Source organism: Sus scrofa, chromosome 13 (assembly GCF_054392235.1).
Source record: "Sus scrofa isolate SSC_HxYL_T2T_F1_AM1 chromosome 13, Sscrofa_HxYL_maternal_Yorkshire_Landrace_v2.0, whole genome shotgun sequence".
NCBI classification, from domain to species: domain Eukaryota; kingdom Metazoa; phylum Chordata; class Mammalia; order Artiodactyla; family Suidae; genus Sus; species Sus scrofa.
The window spans coordinates 65,501,528-65,523,537 of NC_139395.1; the positions used below are offsets into that span (position 1 = coordinate 65,501,528).

Below are 22,010 nucleotides of genomic sequence, written 5' to 3' on the forward strand. Positions count from 1 at the left end.
CCTAATAGCTTAGTAGTTTGGAATATTTGGCAATAAGCTAAAATACATGGTGGGTTACTTTACATAATCCACACAGTAATCCTTTTCCACAAGTGAGAGCACCACCCCCATTTTACAAATGGAAAAACTGAGACTGAAAGAGGTGATGAGACTTGAAGAAACCCACACAGCTCCTCTGAGGTGAGGTGGGATTGGAACCCAATGAGACTCGAATGTCTGAGCAAGCATCGATGACATGACATTGCTGCCAAAAATGAGCTAAGAAGAATCATCTGGCCTGCGGGTCTGAGAATTTCACAAAGTCTAACTACATTTGCATTATCATCCCAGAGCAGTAGATCCTGTCAAACATCTCTTGGATTTACTTTTGAGAAATCATCAAGGGCTAAGGCTGAGTGGAGATTCAGAGGATGAGGGTTCAAATCCAAGTACCACCATATGTGGACAGATTTGTGACTGTGATTGCCAGATCTGTCTTCACATTGGCAGAACGAGGATCTCAACAGTTACAATTTGAGGATAAAGTGATAAAAAGCACACACAAGTACCTGGCACCTACTAGATGATGATGAAAGCTGGGTGCATAATGGTGGATTAAGATGTGGATTAAGAAAAGCATGGCCTCTGCCATCAGACGGCTTGGATTCAAATCCCAGCTCTGCATTTTAACCAGCTGTGTGACTTAGGCAAGTTACTCAACTTCTCTGGGCCTCAGTATCCTCATCTATAAAGTGAGGATGATAATAATAGTACTTAGCTTACAGAGTTGATAGAAGGTTATCAACTAAATATTTAAGAAGCTTTAAGAAATGAATTTTCCAGGTGCCAGGCACTGTTCTAATCCCTTCACAGCATTTTCTTTTTTGATTTTCACAACGGCCCTATGAAGTCTAGCTTATGCCACCCCTTGTGCCTCCGATCTGAGAGATCATGTAAATTGGAACTAGAAGGGACTAAGGGGTTCCTGGACATATGTGCAAGAAGGCCAGTCTGTAGAATTTTGTGTGGTTCCACCTTTTCAAAGGCATGCCTGTTTAGACACCTACAAGAGGACCTCTTCTTTAATAATCCATTCAACATCCAGGCCTTCTCAATGCCTTACAGTTTTCAACAGCCAGAACCAAGAGACGTAATTTGCAAGGCCCAGTGAAAAATCAAAACGTGACGTGTCTTTTTAAAAAATCTTTAAGAATTTCAGGAGGGTGACAGAAGAGCATCAAACCAAGTTCGGGATGCTTCTGAGCAGGGGGTCGTGTGTGACTGCCCAGGTCACACACCTGTGGAGTCTGCTGTCAACAGCTTTCTCCCTGGTAGGTTTCCACTGTCTTAATTGCTTCCTTTCTGCCTGCCCAGCCTCAGGCGCCTGCGCCCAGAACTGAATGAGTCTGTTCACAAAGGCACACAGGCCCCTGGGGGCCAACAGGTTCTGGACAGGGCCTCCTGCGTGCTACAGGAATGACAAGCTTGCTGTTCTGGGGTAGCAGGGAAAAGCGTTAAGCCCTGGTTTGGGAAGTTTCCGTTAGGCTAAGTGGGTAGTGTTCCATGAATCCTAGACTCATTTTTGAAAAAGGATGTAGTGAAGGAGATCTGTTAGTCACTGTGCTAAGCTTTGAGGTTTTTAATTTTTTAATTTATTTTTAGGGCTGCACCTGCGGCATATGGAAGTTCCCAGGCTAGAGGACAAGTCAGAGCTGTGGCTGCCAACCTACACCACAACCACAGCAACATGGGATCCCAGCCACGTCTGTGACCTACAGCACAGCTCACAGCAAAGCTGGATCCTTAACCCACTGAGCAGGGCCAGGGATCGAACCCACGTCCTCATGGATACTAGTTGGGTTCATTACCACTGTTTCATGACGAGAACTCCCAGCTCAGTTTTTTAACAATACAAAATAACATTAAAGGGAAAGAGGGGTAAAGAGATAAATTAGGAGTTTGAGATTAACATATATGCACTACTGTATACGAAAGAGATTAAAAAACAAGAACCTACTTATACCACAGAGAACTATATTCAATATCTTGCACAAGGGAAAAGAATGTGGAAAAAAATATATGTATATGTATAACTAAATTACTTTGCTATACACCTAAAACAAACACAACACTATAAATCAACTTTACCTCAGAAAATCACCACAAAATAAAATAAAAATTTTATTTTATAAAAACAAAAATTCTGACAAAAGCACTATATTTTCATTATCAATATATGAAAACACACTGACATGCAAAGAAGAAGGAAAACTGTGAACATTTCTATCCCCACCATCTTAAGACAACTGCTACTCATGACAATAGTATAACGGCTTAATTTTTTCTGCCCTTACCATAAACCAGGCAGTGTGCAATGAACTATAATACCTTACTGTGTGTGTATTTGTGTGTGTGTGTATATGTGTGTGTGTGTGTATATATATGCACACACACACACACACATATATATATTTTTTTTTTCTTAAGGCCACACTGAGGCATATAGAAGTTCCCAGGCCAGGGACTTAATCTGAGCTGCAGCTGCAAACTACGCTGAAGCTGTGGCAATGCCGGATCCTTTAACCCACTGCCTCTGGCTGGGGATTAAACCCACAATTCCATAGCGACCCAGTGATCCACAGCAATCCACTGCTGCACTCGGATTCTTAATCTTCTATGTCACAGAGGGAACTCTACGATCAGTTTTTATATATGTATCACGTGCTTGAACATATTGGTATACATGATTTTTTAAAATAAAAATGAATAATATACATGCTTCCCCCCCACTCGCTATATTGTAATCATTTTTCCACCTCAATAAATATCCATCTACAATATTTTTAATATAAGTACTAGGTGCCTTAAGTACTAATTTTGATAGATAAGATCTGATGATTTAGAACAAGGATCTGATAGCCATCCTACATTCCTGTGCCTTCACCTCAGCCCCACTCCAATGAATGGTGGAATAAAAACCCCTGGAAACAAGGGGTTTTTAAAAATGCATCTCTCTTCCCAAAATAAATGAAATCAGTGTCTCAAAGAGCTATTTGCTGTTTGTGTTCATGTCAGCATTATTCTTAAGAGCCAAAAAGTGGAAGTAACCCAAGTATCTATCCATGGATTAATGTATGAACAAAAGGGATGGATACGTACAAGGCAATATTATGCAGCCTTAAAATACAGGAAATTCTGACACATGGTACAACACAGATGAACCTTGAGGACAGTATGCTAAGTGCAAGAAGCTAGTCACAAAAAGACATAATGTATGATTTCACTTAAACAAGCCACCCAAAACAGGCAAATTCATCATGATGGAAAGTAAAATGCTGATTATTAGAGGCTGGGGTGGAGGGGAGAGGTGTTATTTAATAGGCACAGATTTTTAAGTTTTTAAAATGAAAAATCCTAGAAATGGAAGTGGTGATGGTTGCACAACAATGTGAAGGTACTTAATGCCACTGAACTGTACACTTAAAAAGGGCCAAGACTGGGAGTTCCTAAGATGCTAATGAATCTGACTAGCATCCATGAGGACACAGGTTTGATCCCTGGCCTTGCTCAGTGGGTTAAGGATCTGGCGTTGCCATGAGCTGTGGTGTAGGCTGCAGATGTGGCTCAGATTCAACGTAGCTGTGGTTGTGGCTGTGGCCGGCAGCTGTAGCTCCAATTCAACCCCTAGCCTGGGAACCTCCATATGCCATGAGTGCGGCCCTAAAAGGCAAAAAAAAAAAGACTAAGAGGGTGGAATTCCCTGGTGGCCTAGTGGTTAAAGACTTGGCATTGTCACTGCTGGGGTTCAGGTTCATTCCCTGGCTAGGGAACTTCTGCATGCCATGGATGCAGCCAAAAATAAATAAATAAATGAATAAAAAAAAATAACACTTTAAAATAGCTAAGATGGTAAAAAATAACAACAACAACCACAAAAACACATCTCACTAGGAGTTCCTATCATGACTCAGCAGGTTAAGAACCCAATATAGTGTCCATAAGGATGCAGGTTCAATCCCTGGCCTCATCCAGTGGGTTAAGGATCCCACATTGCTGTTAGCTGCAGCATGGGTCACAGAAGCGGCTTGGATCCAATGTTGCTGTGGCTGTAGCACAGGCCTCAGCTGCAGCTCTGACCTGACCCCTAGTCTGGGAACTTCCATATGCTGCAGGTGCAGCCTTAAAAAAGAAACCAATTAAAATAAAAAACCCACATCTCACTCTACTAGGACATCTCATTCTACTAGACAGGACTTAGTGGAAGCAAACTCAAAAGTACTGTCTCCATTCTGGTGTAGGCAGCCTGCAAGGTGCTCTATCTCATTCATCGCTCACAAAGAACCTCTTAAGGAAGAGCCCTTAGGTTCAGATGGCTTGAATATGGCTCAAGGTCACACTTGCCTGCCTGTTTGACAGAAGCAGGCCCAGGCCTTTCCCCAGTATCTCTTACAAATGATGCAGAATGACTGTGGCTCAGTAATAAAAGAAAAACTGGAACAGCCTTCTTCCATCACAGCCCTTGCTGGGTCCAGTGCCTTGCACACTGTAGGTATTAGGTGTTAAACCTACAAGAATGAATAAGGTTGAGCAGTGAGAAAAAGGCAGGGTATTCCGAGGGCACTGCTGATCAAGTGCTCGTTTCCTGCCTTCCCACTCTTAAGCTATCTCCTCAAGTGACTAATATTAGACTCAGGCCCACTCCACTGATAACACCACTTACCATGGTAGAGTCCCCTGCCTGTTGTCCTCACTGCCTTCTATCAGGGACAGCAAGGAACCATGGAGGCCCCCTTGTACAAGTCTAAGTCTAAATGGTAAATCTGAGATGCTCAGGGAGCCCAGGTCTGGTCCTGTCACCTGAATTGCCATGGGTATACCACCACTTAGTTCATCAGCTATGAACCGTGGCTTCCAATGTGTAATATCGGGCAGCCCTAACATTCTATGCACAGAACAGATACAAAAGCACCCACTGTTTGGGACAGATGATTCTTTCCAGATTAGGGCTCTTCAGAAAAAGCAAGTTCAGAACTTGATGAATGTTTACTCTTTCTAAGAGTTATTGGAATTAAAATCAAGGGGAGCAAGAATCTGGCAGGGAGTACAAAGAAAAGGCTTGCCAAAACTGCTTATCTATTAAAGGCATTTTAATACTGAGCTTTCAGCAAATAAATAAACCCACACCTCACAAAGTGAAGTCCACAGAACACTGGTCTTACAAGAGGCTCACACATCAGGGACAAATAAGTGTGGGAAATACTGCTTATGTGCCTTCTTCTGGGAGATTCACCACACACACAAGCAGATTTAAAATTTACCAAAAAGAACTTGAACTTGGTTTAGCTTTTAACCATATATTTTTCACACTTTTGTCCATGGCTCCTTATTTGTTGTTGTTTGTTCAAGTCTTAACATCTGCAAGCCACGGGGAAATGTTAAACCATAAGATGGCAGTATAAATATAATTCACACCAAGTTTCTTAATCTCACTTGTAATAATATTCCACCAACCTTTTGGCTGAGATGATGAATGAGTTAGCTTTTGTAAAACACGTAAAATAGCCAACACTTAGAACTATTTACAAATCATTAAAAATAAATAAAATATTAATGTGCTGAACTGATTTCCAAAAGAACCTCTCTCTACCTTTAAGTCAATCCTTAAAATAGAGTCATTACACCAGGAGAGTAAAATGCTGTTTTTCAACAGGTTTTTCACAAAAGTATTTTGCTGATTCATTAAAGCCCTGGCCTAAAATCTGACAGAAACACAGAAACATTAAATGTCTGTCAAGTCAGCCTTCTTTACTCTGCCAGCAAGGCAGGTAGTGGTTCTTACAAGGTTGTGTAAGAGCATAAGAAGGGAGACTCCTGACAGGGGTCTGGAGCATGAGGCGTGGAGTTCTAATTCTGTCACTCTCTAAGCCACATGCCTTATCACTGTCCCCAAAGCTCAGTTTCCCTCTCTGTAAAATGGGGGTACCGGTAGTGCCTATAGTCATGGGATTGGTGGAAAGATTAAACATAGAACAATAATAACAATAGTGACGCCAAGTAATAGAGACAAAGAAACTGGATTCCAGAGAAGTTATCTGATCACAGTTACACAGCAAGTACATGGTAGTGGATGTGAACCCAAGTGGTTAAATTCCAAAGTGCCTGTCTTCACTCTTGCCTCCTTATTTTTGCAGGAAATTCATACCCTGCACAGCACCTAGCCTACGGGAGTTGCTATTTTTATTATTGTAACTGATGTTAAAGGTCCTGGAAATGGAGTGACATTTTAAAGTTTTAAGTGCTCTAGAAGTGTAAGAAGTAGGAGGAGACGTTCTTTCAAGTCTTTGATTTTTTTTCCCCTCCCTTCATTAACTTCTCTCAAGGCATCCAGAGAAGTTCCTTTCCCATGAACAGCTGCATTTTGTAGCACAGCTGTAAATTGTGAATTATTCCTTTCTATTTGAAGTTGAGTGACAATATACTCTCATTCTGACCCAGCACTGAGTTGTAAATTGTAGTTCACTCACTTTTTCTTATAAGCAGAAGTGCCCTAGTAACATAGTTTCTTGGAAACTTTCACCTTTTAGGATTTTAAAAAAAAGAAGAAGTAGAAGGAGAAGAAAAGGGGGAGGGGGAGGAAGAAGAAGGAGTCGGAGAAGAAAGAAAAAGAAAATGCTTTGCTTTTACAAACTCATTTGTGGCTGGCTGAGTGATAAAACCTTGCCTCCTTGTCGTGTCAGCTTTCAGGAATTCTCTGTTTGTCTGTGTTGTGTTACCCGAGTAGCTTGTTATCTTTGCAGCTTAAGGCTGACTTAGAAATTCAGACTGTCAACTATTTAAAGAAAATGGAAGTCCCCACACCACTGGTTTAATTAACTTTCAGTGAGCAAGGTTTCCTACTGGTTATGATAATGTTAACTTAAAATACTCTTAAGGAAACAGGGAAGGAAACAAAACAAGTAAGGGAGGACTGTTGTTTTTAAAGGCATTCTAGGAGAAGAGTTTGAGCAAAGCCATAAGGCAAAGCAGTACAGGATATAAGGAGAAAGAGAAGAACGGCATAAACAGATAGTAAGGAGTATGAGCAGTAGAGTAAGGGAGGTTAAAATGTATCATGCAGATTATGCAGAGCATTAAATACCAGATTAAGGTTTTGGAAGATGAGTGTCTGGGCAATGAGAAACTGCAAGAGATTTCTGGAAATCAACAATTAATGATCACATTTATGTCTTAGGAATATAACAGGGTTATATGCAAGTGGTAGTGTGTGATCAGAAAAGATCTAGGAACTCACTGGCTATGGTGACATAGTGTCCTTGGGCCTAAATTTCCTATCTATTAATTTGTTAAATGGCAATGATAACAACTGTGGTGGGAACTGAATGAAATCAGGCATGGACCTTTTTTTTTTTTTTTGTCTTTTTGCTATTTCTTGGGCCGCTCCTGCAGCACATGGAGGTTCCCAGGCTAGGGGTCGAATCAGAGCTGTAGCCACTGGCCTACGCCAGAGCCACAGCAACGCTGGATCCGAGCCGCTTCTGCAACCTACACCACAGCTCACAGCAACGCTAGATCCTTAACCCACTGAGCAAGGGCAGGGACTGAACCCGCAACCTCATGGTTCTCAGTCGGATTCGTTAACCACTGCACCACGACGGGAACTCCAGGCATGGACTTTTAAAATAATGTTGTAGAAAGCAGTCAAACAAACAATACACCTCCCCAACTGCCCCTCTCCACACACACACTTTTTATAGTCAGGTTAAGAGGAGGAGACTGAGGGCTGAGAAAGCCAGGGTTCTGATAAACAGAGGAAAAGGGATCTGTCTGACTCCTGCAGAAAGAGGGTGTGAAGGAAAGAGGAAAATCCTTACAGATGATTCAAGAGAGAATGGTGGTTATTCAAGATGAGACAGTGGGGGAGGAGCTGGTCTGGGGCTGGATGCTGGTGATTTCAGCTTTGGAAATGCTCGATTTGAGAAAGGAGATATTCACTAGGAGTGGGTGGACCAGAGCAAACTTAAGAATTCAAGGTGGTCAACCATTTCTTAATTGAAAAGCTGTCCAAACACTGTTTAACTGAAAAGACCACACTGCCCTGGCTTAGAAGGGTGGCATTTGGGGATCTTTTGGGGTCCATGTTTATACCTCAGTGAGTAAACTCAGTGAAGTTCTCAAAGCCAAGAGCCAACATATAAACCAAAAAAGAAGTGGAATTCACAATTGTCACTGAGGTAGCCCTTGAGATAAAGCCAAATTTTCTGGAAGGAAGGCCCTTTCCTGTGTACTTCTGCATGCTCATTGCCTAGACTGGGTGCTGACCTATTTTAGGCATTCAATGTTATTGGATAAAGCTGTGATTTTTGCATAAGTTTAATTTAGCAGGATCAAGAATGAGTAAATTCTCCAGAGAAAATCATGACTCAAAAAGATATATGTACTCCAGTATTCACTGCAGCACTATATACAATAGCTAAGACATGGAAACAACCTAAATGTCCATCAACAGATGAGTGGATAAAGAAAATGTCATACATATACACAATGGAATATTACTCGGCCATTAAAAGGAAAGAAATAATGGCATTTGCAGCAACATGGATGGACCTAGAAATTACCATGCTAAGTGAAGTTTGTCAGTGAGACACCAACGTCATATGCTATCACTTATGTGTGGAATCTAAAAAAAGGACATGATGAACTTCTTTGCAGAAGAGATACTGACTCACAGACTTCAAAAAACTTATGGTTTCCAAAGGAGACAGGCTGGGGGGTGGGGAGAAGGGCTGGGAGTTTGGGGTGGAAATGCTATAAAATTGGGTTGTGATGATCACTGTACAACTATAAATGTAATAAAATTCATTGAGGAAAAAAACCCCATAAATTCCATTTCAGTGCCTCATTCTTTGCCTTCTTTTTAAAAATAATTTTGATGAGGGGCCACAAAATTAGAAGTTTAGAAGTTCCTGGGGTCAGGGATTGAATTTAAGCTGCAGCTATGTCCCAGGCCACAGCTGCAGCAACATCAGATCCTTTAACCCACTGCTCCAGGCCAGGGATCAAACCTACTGGAGCCACCCCAGTTGGATTCTTAACCCATTGCACCACAGTGGGAACTCCCATACTTTTGCCTCCTCTGAGGAATTTCCCTTTGCTTGTTTCCCACCTGAGAAACATGCTAAGAAAATAATCACAGGCGTTCCTGTCGTGGCTTAGTGGTAACAAACCCAACTAGTATCCATGAGGACTCGGGTTCAATCTGCCCTGCTGAGTGGGTTAAGGATTGGCTGTTGCTTCGGTGTAGGTCACAGATGTGGCTCAGATCTGGTGTTGCTTGTGACTGTGGCTGTGGCCAGCAGTGGCAGCTCTGATTAGACCCCTGGCCCGGGAACTTACATATGCCATGGGTGCGGCCCTTAAAAAAAAAAAAAAAAAGAAAGAAAAGAAAATTATTACAGATAATCCCAATCCCAACTACACAGAGATGTTCATCACAGCATTACTCATATTAGTAAAAAGATAGGAAACAATTCATATTTAAAACAAGGGAGCAGTAAGTCATGACCATCAATTTGACGGAATATGAAAGTAGTGTTTGCAAGAACCACTTTAAGTTCATTAATATTATTATTAATTCATTTATTGCTCATGGCAGTTATATGGGGTGTGTATTTTACAGATGAGGAAACTGAGGCTTGGTAAATTTAAATAACTTGTTCAAGATTACAAAGATAATAAGTGGCAAACCTGGGATTTGAGTGAGGCTATCTGTATTCAGTGTCTTTTCTCTAACCGCTACCCAACATTGTCACATTATATATATATATTCTATATATATTTTTTGGCCTGATTTTCTTTCTTTCTTTCTTTCTTTTTTTTTTGTCTTTTTTTTTTTTTTTGTCTTTTTGCCATTTCTTGGGCCGCTCCTGCAGCATTTGGAGGTTCCCAGGCTAGGGGTCGAATCGGAGCTGTAGCCACCCGCCTACGCCAGAGCCACAGCAACGCGGGATCCGAGCTGCGTCTGCAACCTACACCACAGCTCACGGCAACGCTGGATCGTTAACCCACTGAGCAAGGGCAGGGACTGAACCCGCAACCTCATGGTTCCTAGTCGGATTCGTTAACCACTGCGCCCCGACGGGAACTCCCTGATTTTCTTAAATTGGTTTTATAACAGAACTTTGGTGGAAACATATACTCTCTCCACTCAGAGGAGGAGGAGATCTGATAGGGAAGGGGTGGTAAAAATGAACCAAAATTCTACTTCAGTATACACGCAATGACAAAAGTTCACATTTCCTATTCTTTCTTTCACCCTGACCAGCAACAACTAATGCCTGTCAAACTAATTATAATTTACAAAGTCCTTGAATACGATTCATAGCCTCAAAACTACCCTGCCAAGTTGCATTTTCCCTAATCCCAATTTCCAGAGGAGGAAACCAAAGATGATAAAGGACAGACGGCTCATTCAGGGTCATGTTGCTATTTTCTTGATTCCCAGTCGCAAGCTCCTCCTACTACTCAGCGTGGTTTAGACAATTTCAAAAGAGTGTTCTCCATTTCTTTAGCCTAATAATCCCTCAGGAGACCACCAGGAGTAAACTGAAGTTATGGAAAAAGATTGACCGGACTAACTCCCCAAACTTGAAGTCTGAGGGCTAAAGGTCTGAACTACCCAAGGACTGTTCTTTCTAAGACTTCTTCCTCCACAGGCAAGTGATCTTCCCTCAGGAAGGTTTGTGGAATCAACCTTTCTCTTCGACTGTTTCCCCTGATGCATGATTACAGCTTCTTCACACCCACCTAAGTCCCCAGAGTCTCTTCAGAGGTTGCCAAGAGATGGAACAGGATGGTGAAAATGAGGAGGGCAGTAATGATACTATAATAATTAAGAATTATAGCCAAAGGATATATAGAGATCTTGCTACATGCCATATACTGCTCTGGGCAGTGTTTTTATATATATGTAATCTCACATAAGACCTAGGAAGGAGGTGCCATTCTCCTGATGAGGAAATGAGGCTCAGAGGCTGTCCATCACATGCGTGACTGGGAGAAAGTGGGGGAGGAAGGGTTAGCGGTCCACACAGCAGAGTGTGAGCTTTTGGCTCTGAAGCCCTCATTTATAAATCAACTTCAGACTCACCCCCTCCAAGAGACAGCATTCCTCGCATATCTCATCTTCCTAGGAAATATAGCTCCTCCAGGAAAGACAACAGTGGAGAACACACCCACTCTTGATGTTAACGATCTAGAGACTAATTTGTCCTCCTTTTATGCCCTGACATTGTCTTTTAATAAAAAAAAAAAAGTTTGGTGTTCATGGATTTTTATGTTTCCTTCAAAGCATATTTTCTAGCCAAAACAATTAAAAATAATAATAATAAATCACAAAATAGAGCTAACAGGAGAGAATGGTGCGCAGATCATGGCGTGCTGAGTGGACGCCCCACTCACTCTCCGCAAACTCAATGGGCAGATGTGGAAAGTACTAGGAGCTTGGAAGGTATTATTTGGTTATCAGTCTGTTAAGGAGCACACTATTCAAACACTTGGCTGGGAAGGAGTATCTGTAAATAATCTACAGGTAAAGTTTACCCGGAGTGGAACATTAACACAGTAGAGGGGAGCCTTTCAATAGGTCCTTGGCCTGTGAGCTGTTTCTAATTGGAACTCCTGATGATCTACCTTTAACCCTTTTTACTACTCCAACTGCAACTATTGCATTCAAAGACCAGAATGGGGCAGATAGAGGTTGGATTCAAATACAAACACTGTCTGAAGATTTGGCCAGTTAGGCAGTTAGAACCAGTAAGTGTCTCGGTGGCAACAATACAACTGTTAGGTCAAGTGTATGAAGGGAGAGGCCCCTTCAGGGCAGCTGCAAAAAGAAAGCCCCTATTAATCCCTTAACTAAGCAGCTGATGGACTAAATCTTTTTGCACTTATGGTGTAACTCTTCAAACACAGGATTATTATAAGTTTAAAAAATCGGCACAGGCTACCAAAGCTTTTTATAGATTTCTTCATCTTGCTAACAGATGACCAAAAATAGAACTTTGGAGGGCTTCGGAGTACAATTTGCTGTCACTCGGGCTTGAAAAATTATAAGAAAGCTTCCTCCCCGGATTCATTCACAAAAAGAATAGGTCTCTATTTGAAGAGGAAAGACCTCAGCCTCTAGTTGGGGGATCTACTTTCTTTTGATTTAGCATCCATTGTTATTTAAAACAGCATTAAAGGATTCAGCCAGGGTTATTCTGCATAGTAATATCAGAAAAGGAACCATTACCTGATATAATCCCCTTTGGCTTCCTGAAATGAAAAACAAAGATAGAAGATCAATTTGTACTGATATTAACTAAGCTTAATGAATTTTACTCCTGACCCTTTTACCTCTGAAAATGCCTATTTTTTTCACAAGGAACCCTTTCCCTAGGACTGTGGAGCAGAACGTGGCGTTTAAGAAGTAGCTAGTGCCCCTTAACTCTTTCTTGTTCCTAACAGAAGTGACAAATCTCTCTGGAAAAAGCACAGATGATTATTTATCCTTTTATGTTTCAAAGATCACATGACACATGCTTGTCTATCAGAGCAGCAAACTTTAGTCTGGATACAGACCTTTTAAGCCATGACACAGGTAAATCAACATGTTATTTGTTTTCTTTCTTTTTTCTTTAAACTAGCATGAAACACACTGGTTTTCAGCTACTTGTGCCTTTAAGAATTAAAGGGTTCTTGTACTCAACCTCAAGAAAAAGTACAGAAAAGTTACTAAATTTAAATGCAAATTACAGCTGTTGTAACAACTGCTGCCTCCCAAATTCAAGGAACCCCAAGCTCTCTCTGCCCTCAACATGGTCCTAACTCTTCTCCCTCAGCAATGCCTAAATTTCAATTTATCTGAGACAAACAATAAAACACTCTTGCTCATGTGAACTATACTAAAACAGAAAATAGTAATTCACACTGGCAAACAAACAGAGGGCTTGAAAGAGCCAGCAGCCACTGATCAGTGCAAAAGTTTCAGAGTTGCAGGCAGTTCACAAAACCAACAAACAGAGGCAGTTTGTCAATTCTTACCTGTAAAACAAGCGCCGCTAACCTGAAGATAGTTTCGCTGTCTACTTCAATTTGCCCCTGTGGGTGGAAAAGGAAAGCATCACTGAACACAGGCTCCTCTAGGTTGTAGCAAATGGCTGTGGAGATGGGGAAGCTGTCACAGCTTGGCACCTCCAGTTTACGATCAAATGCAGATCATACCATTGTAGGCAAAAGGGAGGGGGGCATGGAGAGACGCATCCAGAGTTAGGGGGAAGCCTGTGTGTGTGTGTGTGTGTGTGTGTGTGTGTGTGTGTGAGAGAGAGAGAGAGAGAGAGAGAGAGAGAGAGAGAGAGCCAGCAAGAGCGCTTTAATTAGCTGTGGGAAATTGTGCTTGGTGAGCAGTGTTCTGGAAGGAACATGCATGACTTTAAAACTGAAAATTCAGTCAGCTTCTAAATGAATAACTTTTATCACTACAAGTTCATTTTTGAGTTCTAATTTTCTTAGATTAGTTTGGTCAGTATTTTTCTGGGATAATGTTTTCCCCCTCTGTGTCATAGCACAGTTATTATCTGCACACAGTGCAAATATTATAAAAAACATAAGTTCATTCTTCTGTCAATGACACATGATTAAATTAATATTTGTACCATTATAGAGAAAATACAATGCCTTAAGAACCAGTTGCAGCAAATGCTTAGGAGACTAAGATTCTGTTGATTCATACTAGAGTTTGATAAACTCTAATTTATCATTTTTCCATTATTTTATTTCTTCATCTTGCATGATCTCAAAGAAAAATAGGAGTTTTAGGCTGTAACTAACAGGAATACTTCTTCAGTTGCCTGGTAGGTAGGCATAAGTGTATGTGTAGGGGGGTACTGCTTCTATCAATAACACTCACATGCATCTTCATTTATTTTGTAAAATGTGATGAGGTATATCAATACTATTATTGCATTATGTGATAAATTACAACGTTGAGCAGGATCTTTTTTTAAAATTTTTGGTGAGATGGTAGTTTTTAAGCATTAACATATGCTAAAACACGATTCTGGGAGTTCCCGGTGGGGCACAGTGGGTTAATGATCCTGCTTGTCTCTGTGAGGATGTGGATTCAATTCCTGGCCAGCGCAGTGGGTTAAGAATTGCCACTGCTGTGGCATAGGTCACAGCTCTGGCTCATGTTCAATCCCTGGCCTGGGAACTTCCATATGCCACAGGGGCGGCCAAAAAAGAAAGAAAAAAAACGAACAAAAAAACAAAAATGAAAAGAGATTTTTTTTTTTTTTAAGGCAGTTCCTGACATGGATCAGTGGTAACAAACTGACTAGTATCCAGGAGGACATGGGTTTGACCCCTGGCTTCACTCAGTGGGTTAAGAATCCAGGCAATGCTGCGAGCTGTGGTGTAGGTTGCAGACATGGCTTGAATCTGGTGTTGCTGTGGCTGTAGTGTAGGCCAGTAGTTATACCTCTATCCCACTCCTAGCCTGGGAGCTTCCATATGCCTCAGGTGCAGTTCTTAAAAAAAAAAAAAAAAAAAAAAAGTAAAGACCCCCCCCAAAGAAAAATGATTAAAAAAAAAGTTCCATATAACCCCCTCACTGCATAAATACTGTACAATTAGTAGTACATAGTATTTAAGAACATGGGTCTGGAAATTGCCCTGCACTTTTTCTTTCTCCTTTCTACTTGTTGAATTGAGCTGCAAAGTTTTCTCATTACACCAGATGCATCAGTGGTGAGTAATTTAGTTTTAAAAGTAAATGCACGTTGCAGTTCCCGTCGTGGCTCAGTGGTTAACAAACTCGACCAGTATCCATGAGGACGCGGGTTCAATCCCTGGCCTTACTCAGTGGGTCGGGGATCTGGCATTGCTGTGAGCTGTGGTGTAGGTCGCAGATGTGGCTCAGATGTGGCTCAGATCTGGCGGTGCTGTGACTGTGGCATAGGCCAACAGCTGCAGCTCTGATTGGACCCCTAGCCTGGGAACCCCCACATGCTGCAGGTGTGGCCCTAAAGAGACAAAAGACAAGGAAAAAAAAAAGTAAATGCACATTGCCAAGACAAAGCAATAGTTGCACAGGGAACAATACTCAATATCTTATAATAACGTATAATGGAAGAAAGTGTAAAAAAAAGAATAAATATATATATGTATAACTGAATCACTTTGTTGTATACCTGAAACTAACACAACAATGCAAATCAATTATATTTCAATAAAAATTAAAAAAAATAAAGTAAATGCACACTAGGCAGGCTTACAGAAGCAGTTAGCTCAGTGAGAATTTCTGGAAACTTTATGCTTGTCTCTCAAGTTTCCAAGTGATGTGCCTGGACATCTCAGAAAAACAAACTAATAACAATCATTCTTTTAGAAGCCATAAAACAAAATAAACCCCAAACCCAAGACATTATAATGTCAGCAGTGATAATTATCTGTGTTTCCCTTATATTACAAAATGAAAACAAATTAATTTCATCCCTCCTGAAACCTAAAGCAGGAGATCTGCTTCAAAGTTTTTTGCTTCAAAAGCTGACAGGCCCTGAGCTTTGGAATTCAAAGCTCGTCTATAATCTCTAGAAACAGATTATAAAATCAAAGAGAAGCCAGGTTAATTGCAGAAATCAATTGCCTTCTGTCTTTCAGGCAAGAGACAGTGGTTTTCTAATCTGGTGAAAGATGATCAAACAGTTAGTCTACAGGTGAGTGAATGTTGATCAAGATCAAATTTTAGAAACGCTAAATTCCTTACCTTCAGAGAAAAAGAAACTCACGCAGAGGGAGGGGGCTTGGAGAAGGGACGCAAAAACATCTTGGAGCTTGGAATTAGACCTGAACTCAAAGTTAAAGTCAAATTTGTCTTAAAAGCAGGGAGAAGAGAAAAAGTAGCTTAGTTTGAATAATTAAAAAAAAACAAAACTAAAGGTAAATAAAAATATATTGAAAATTTACTGTCAACTCCTCTGACACCCTGTGACCCCTCTGCCTTATCAGAACCTTAGATGAGTCATTCAAACAATATTTTAGACACCGGCTTTTCAATCTAGTAAATGGAAGTTCGATAGATAAAAAGACGTCAAACAGATACTCTTAAGGAAGCTGCCAAATAATTCCCTACCTTAGAAGGGTCATTAAATATTGAAAATGCTGAAATAGGGAGCTGAAGCATTAAAAGTACCAGGCTCAGACAGCTCCAGAGGAGTGGGGAGGCAAATCTGAAACTCACCTACACACGTGGCCCCAGCACAATTCTAGTGTTAAGAAGGTGATGGTGGGATGGAGGGATAAAGCCTTTGAAAATCTCGTTGCAGGAAGAGAGGAAAATGCATGGTTTGGCAAAGCCCCACATTCTTTTATACATCTCAGAGGCCCCCACCTCTACCTTTCAGTTAACTACTATTCTGAAAATCCAAGGCAACATATATTATGTCCTATGACTGATTGTCAAGGTTACTTGTGTGTGGAGTTCACCAGACAATGGATTAACCAAGAATAATACTCTTTTGCCTGGTTCCCAGTGATTTCATATGTTGAAATTTAATTAAGACTTAAACAGAACTCTAGAATTTCATGCCTGGATGGTAAAAGTTCTTTAGAAACTGCAGTCTGCTCTAGGGTAGAACATTTCTTTTACTTACAACCATGGCAACAGAGGTAACCTTATAGGTACTGAGCAAGCTAACACCTGAGAAAGGGAGCACCTCAAAGACAGAGGTAATGGGATCCTTCAGAGGGTTTCCATGACTGTCAAGGATAAACAAGGAGAAGCAGAGAAGTGAATCAGATGATGTGGCAGAATACACAGGGGTAATATGAAACACCATCAGGTTCTGGTGCTACCCCCTCAGAACTCATTTAACTGGATTATGGATTCAATTGCTAGGTCACTGGGTTAGGCTCCACATTGGACATCTTATTTTTGTCCTTGGCTTGTTGGCCCAGTTGACCAAGATATCATGCCGATGAGGTGAACTCTAGGTTTTGATCCCCATGTAGAACAGAAAACTTTATTCAAAAGAAAACTTTAGAACTTGAAAGGGAATTTAGTGAAAATATGAGTCCCAGGATTGTACAGATGATGGCACTGAGGACCAGGATAGTGAAGAGTGATACTCAAGCCTGTAGTAGATGTGGACTCTGGACTCTTCCTACTTTACCATGTCCTAGTTAACTCACGATGACTTCAGTGCAAATCTCACTAGGAATCTTCTAAAGAAAGGCATGCTTTTGGTAAAGACGAATCATCTAAGTCCAGAAAAATGACTTCAAAGGCCACCTCTGCCATTGGTGAGACAGTAGGTCACTATCAAACATACATACTCATAGTAGAATGGGAAAACTATCTCTGAAGACCTGTTCTGCAGTTTTTGTATGGAAGTAGTACTCCAAGGAAACTTATTCTGTAGTACGGCACAGAACATTAATAATAACTTGGTCACAAATATTTAGGACTGAGAACTACTTGACAAAATGAGGAATCTCAGTTTGTTTTTAGGTCTACTACTAATCATCTATAGGAACTTGTAAAATACCACCAAACACAGAAGAAATGAAAGTGATTTTAAAAGTTACCATTTGGGAGTTCCCGTCGTGGCGCAGTGGTTAACGAATCCGACTAGGAACCATGAGGTTGCGGGTTCGGTCCCTGCCCTTGCTCAGTGGGTTAACGATCCGGCGTTGCCGTGAGCTGTGGTGTAGGTTGCAGATGCGGCTCGGATCCCGCGTTGCTGTGGCTCTGGCGTAGGCCGGTGGCTACAGCTCCGATTCAACCCCTAGCCTGGGAACCTCCATATGCCGCGGGAGCGGCCCAAGAAATAGCAACAACAACAACAACAACAACAACAACAACAAAAAAGTTACCATTTGTAGCAATCATAGTACTAACTGATTCAGGCAAAAATCTTCAATAAATAAAAACTACTGGGTGAAAGATGAGAAACAGGACAGAATAGTCACGTAGTCACAAAAGGTCTCTCCACAGAGTATTTAATTACAAAGGGGAAAATGGCAACTCTTCAATGGGGAAACCTGACAGGTACCATTTTAACCAAGGGTGAGAGATAACCAGTGATTGGGAAGACCAGCACTATATGTGCCTCCTAAGATATGCACTGAGAAGGATTTAACTTCACCTATGTACATTGCTGTGCTGGAAAATGTCAATGATTCACCACCAGAAAGGCGGGTAGGGATACAGGCCATGATTCGTAGCATCGTTTGATTTCCATGGTGTAAATATTCCCACCATGGCTGATTTCAAGCTATTGATAGGACATCACAGAACATGGAATTGGAAAGAGATATGAGAACTGGCTCTCATAGCTGGTACTAACTGGCTCCAGCACACCGCTGGGTAGTATTCCTGCCAAAAACACATCACTAGATCTAATCATGAGGAACCCTCAGACAAACATCTGGCCCAAACTCTTAAAAAATGCCAATGTGATGAATGCCAAAGAAGGGCTGAGGAACAGTTTGAAAGCACAGGAGACTAAATAAAGAGTCCTAACAACTAAGTGCAGTATGTTATCCTGGATCAAGAGGAAACATTATAAAAGCACTACAGGTACAATTGGATTGCGTAATAGCCAACAGTACAGGTTCAACGTTAAACGTCCTGAATGTGATCATTATATGGTTATATAAGAGATATCCTTGATTCTAAGAAATATACCATGAAATGCTTGGGGGGTAAACAATGTAATTTACTCTCAAATGGTTAAAAAAAAATTACACACATTTGGAGGTGGGGGAGATAGAGAGCAAGAGTACAAATGTGACAAAATGTCAACACTGGTAAATTTAGTTTGATAGACACACTGGCATTTTTGTGTGTTACTCTTGCAACTCTTTGGCAAGTCTGAAATCATTTCAAAATAAAAAAGGTTGTTTAAAAATTGATGTATTTTCCTGAAGTGCTGGCTATCTATTTGTCTTCACTGCCTCAAAGCTCAACTCCCTTGGAGAACATTGCTTCTTTCCTTACTGGATCTAATGGGAAGAGAATCATCCTTCTGTGGGCAAGTGATGAAAGAAGGTTTAAAGACCTTCCCGGGGACTTTCCAAATTAGAACTAAGGGAAGAAAGCTCTCTTTCTTCAGGAACAACAATGAAGAGATATGAACCAGAGAGATTCAATGACCACAGATGGAAAAGGGCTGCTTCTGCTTTTTCTCTTTCTCCTTCCCCCTCCTTCTTCTTCTTCTTCTTCTTCTTTTTCTTTTGGCCGTGCCACCATCATGCAGAAGTTCCAGGGCCAGGGATCAAACCAATGCCACTGCAGAGACCTGAGCCACAGCAGTGGCAATGCCAGGTCCTTAACCTGCTAAGCCACAAGGGAACTCTGAAAGGGATTTCTTAAGATTGGTAGTCAACTGTATCTACTGCTGACTGGGCCAGACTTCAAAGAGTCTGATTAAAATTCAACAACTGTCCAAGAAAGATGCCTTGGATGCTGCTTAGATGTTCCCACCTGCATTAACCACTAAGCCAACTAATTTTAACACAATTAGGCTGCAGTAGTGGCCACATCAACACTTAACACCCACCATCTAACAAGGCAGTTCTTGCTAGGCCATAGAAAGATACTTCCCTGGGCTATTTCCTATTTTCTAGGGGTTACTATGCCCCTAGAAGGCCAGGCCATAATTACCACACCTGCACTTCCTTCTCCTCACGTATAAATAAACCAGTACTTTCTCCTTTTTCATCCAAGCTAGTTGTGAGAGGCAATGTTTACAGAGGATGTCACAATGAATACTGTCTGTTCATCCTTCCAGATCAGGACTTTACAACCTCAGTACAACTTATATTTTGAGTTATGTAATTTCTCCTTTTTGTCTTTTTAGGGCTGTACCCGAAGCCAGGCTAGGGGTCTAAGTGGAGCTGTAGCCACCAGGCCTACGCTAGAGCCACAGCAACACAGGATCCAAGTTGCGTCTGTGACCTACACCACAGCTCACAGCAACGCCAGATCCTTAACCCACTGATCAAGGCCAGGCATTGAACCCGCAACCTCACAGTTCCCAGTCAGATTCCGTTTCTGCTGTGCCATAAGGGAACTCCCTGAGTTACATAATTTCTTATTGTAGGGGGGCTGTCCTATTCATTGTAGGATGTTAAACAGCATCCCTGGCCTCTGCTCACTAGATTTCAGTAGCAGTCTCCCCACAAGCTGTGACAACCAAAAAAATGTCTCCAGACATTTCTGCAGGATTCCTTTTGGAAACCCAATTGAGAATCACTTCTCTAGATTCTCTAAATTTACTCTTGGATTAAGCTAGAATCATCAGAAACCCACAAAACTGAGCCATAAGGTTTGTTCCAGGTAAAACTGCTTTTTTGAAACTGTTTTCTGGCATCACTCTCCTAGCTTATGTCGAGAAACAAAACAAGACAGGCCTCAGAAACTCACAACTTCAATAACTCTAGTTAAGGACATAGTTTATTACATCATGTGACATCCCTTTACAAGGACCCCTGGGGGTGTTTCTGATTTTTAGGATCAGTGGTGACTGTGTTCCTTTGAGCAGCTGCTTTGTTTTTACCTTAATGACCACTGTGCATTACATAAGCAATCATAACTCCCTCTGTGCTTTGGCTCTTAAGAGAAGCTGAATTTCAAATTTGTGGGCTAAATGCTTTATACTCACCATGCTCAATATTTTATAGTAACCTTAACCTTAGATGCATCTAATTATTTCCACCTTCATTTTCTCACTTACAGGTAACTCTGATTGTATCAGTTAAAATATTTTAGTATTTTCCCCCTTTTAATTGCAGTATATACAGTAAAATGCACACCTTTTAGTGTGCAGCTTGATGAATCTGACACATGTCTACTCATATAACCATTAACCAGGTCAAGATATCAAATACACTTACGAATTTTTTCATCTTGGGGAAACGTATTTTTATAAACCAGATCAAATCAATAAAATTAATTTTGCTAATTAGAAAGACTTAAGAGTTCCCGCTGAGGCTCAGCAGTAATGAACCTGACTAGTGTTCATGAGGATGCGGGTTCAATCCCTGGCCTCGATCAGTGGGTTAAGAATCCAGCATTGCCATGACCTGTGGTGTAGGTTGCAGACGCAGCTTGGATCTGGTGTTGCTGTGGCTGTGGCGTAGGCCAGTGGCTACAGCTCCGATTTGACCCCTACCCTGGGAACATCCATATGCTGCATGTGTGGCCCTAAAAAAAAAAAAAAAGATATAAAATAATGCTGCAAAATTGTTGCAATTTGTTTAATTCCATGATTACTAACCAATTTGAGTATTTCCCTTGCAATTGCCTATTATTTGCTACTGCCTGTGTGTGAAATGGCCCTTTGTTCACTTAACCTGTGTGAGAACTTATGTTTACTTTGGGCTATAAATATTAATGCTCTGTCTTGTCTACAGGGCAGAAATTGCATCCTTCAATCTGTTTTCTGATGTGCTCTCCTCCTGTGAAGTCAGATTGGACCCAGGCCTCCCACACTAGAAGAATCTATGGGGCCTCGAGCAAGTAATTTTTTCTGAAACTCACCCAGTTCCTCCTCCGCAAAATGGGGAGGGATACTATTGGATTTACTGAGTTGTTTGGAGGATTGAATGAAGGAAGAATAGAAAGCATTTATCATGAAGTCTATCCCCCAAAGACTTTCAGTGTTATTCTCTCTGCACAAATGTTGACCCTGGTGCTTTTTTTTTTGTATTTTTATGTATTATCATATCTATGGTTTTCTACTTTGTTTTGGGATATTGTTCAATTTTTGTGTAGTTCCATAGTATTCAGTCACTTCTCTACTGGACTACGTCTCAGTATCTGATACGATAAAGGCTTTAACTCTCGACAATAATCTGACATTCTTTTTTACTTATTTTTTTAAAAGAAATTTTAAAATGATCTTGTAAGTTTTAAAAATAATAATTTGCCTTCCTCTTTGGAACCAGAATATGTCTCTATTGAAAACTGCTTTATAGCAATCATAAAA

At 41.0% G+C, this 22,010-nt stretch overlaps 1 protein-coding gene across 26 annotated transcripts in view; it reads right to left on the bottom strand.

Annotated features, from left to right (window-relative positions):
* The window catches only part of FRMD4B (FERM domain containing 4B), a 376,886-nt gene that overhangs the window by 63,630 nt on the left and 291,246 nt on the right, over positions 1-22,010 (bottom strand). For 21 of the 26 annotated variants that reach the window (XM_084988974.1, XM_084988966.1, XM_084988964.1 and 18 more), the window contains 2 exons: positions 13,063-13,119; positions 12,272-12,294 (listed from right to left, as the gene is read on the bottom strand). In XM_084988974.1, the coding sequence (XP_084845100.1) occupies positions 12,272-12,294; positions 13,063-13,119 (80 nt within the window). Of the gene's footprint in view, positions 1-12,271; positions 12,295-13,062; positions 13,181-22,010 lie in introns of those variants that run through there. The other 5 variants (XM_084988979.1, XM_084988977.1, XM_084988980.1 and 2 more) reach the window with 2 other exon arrangements.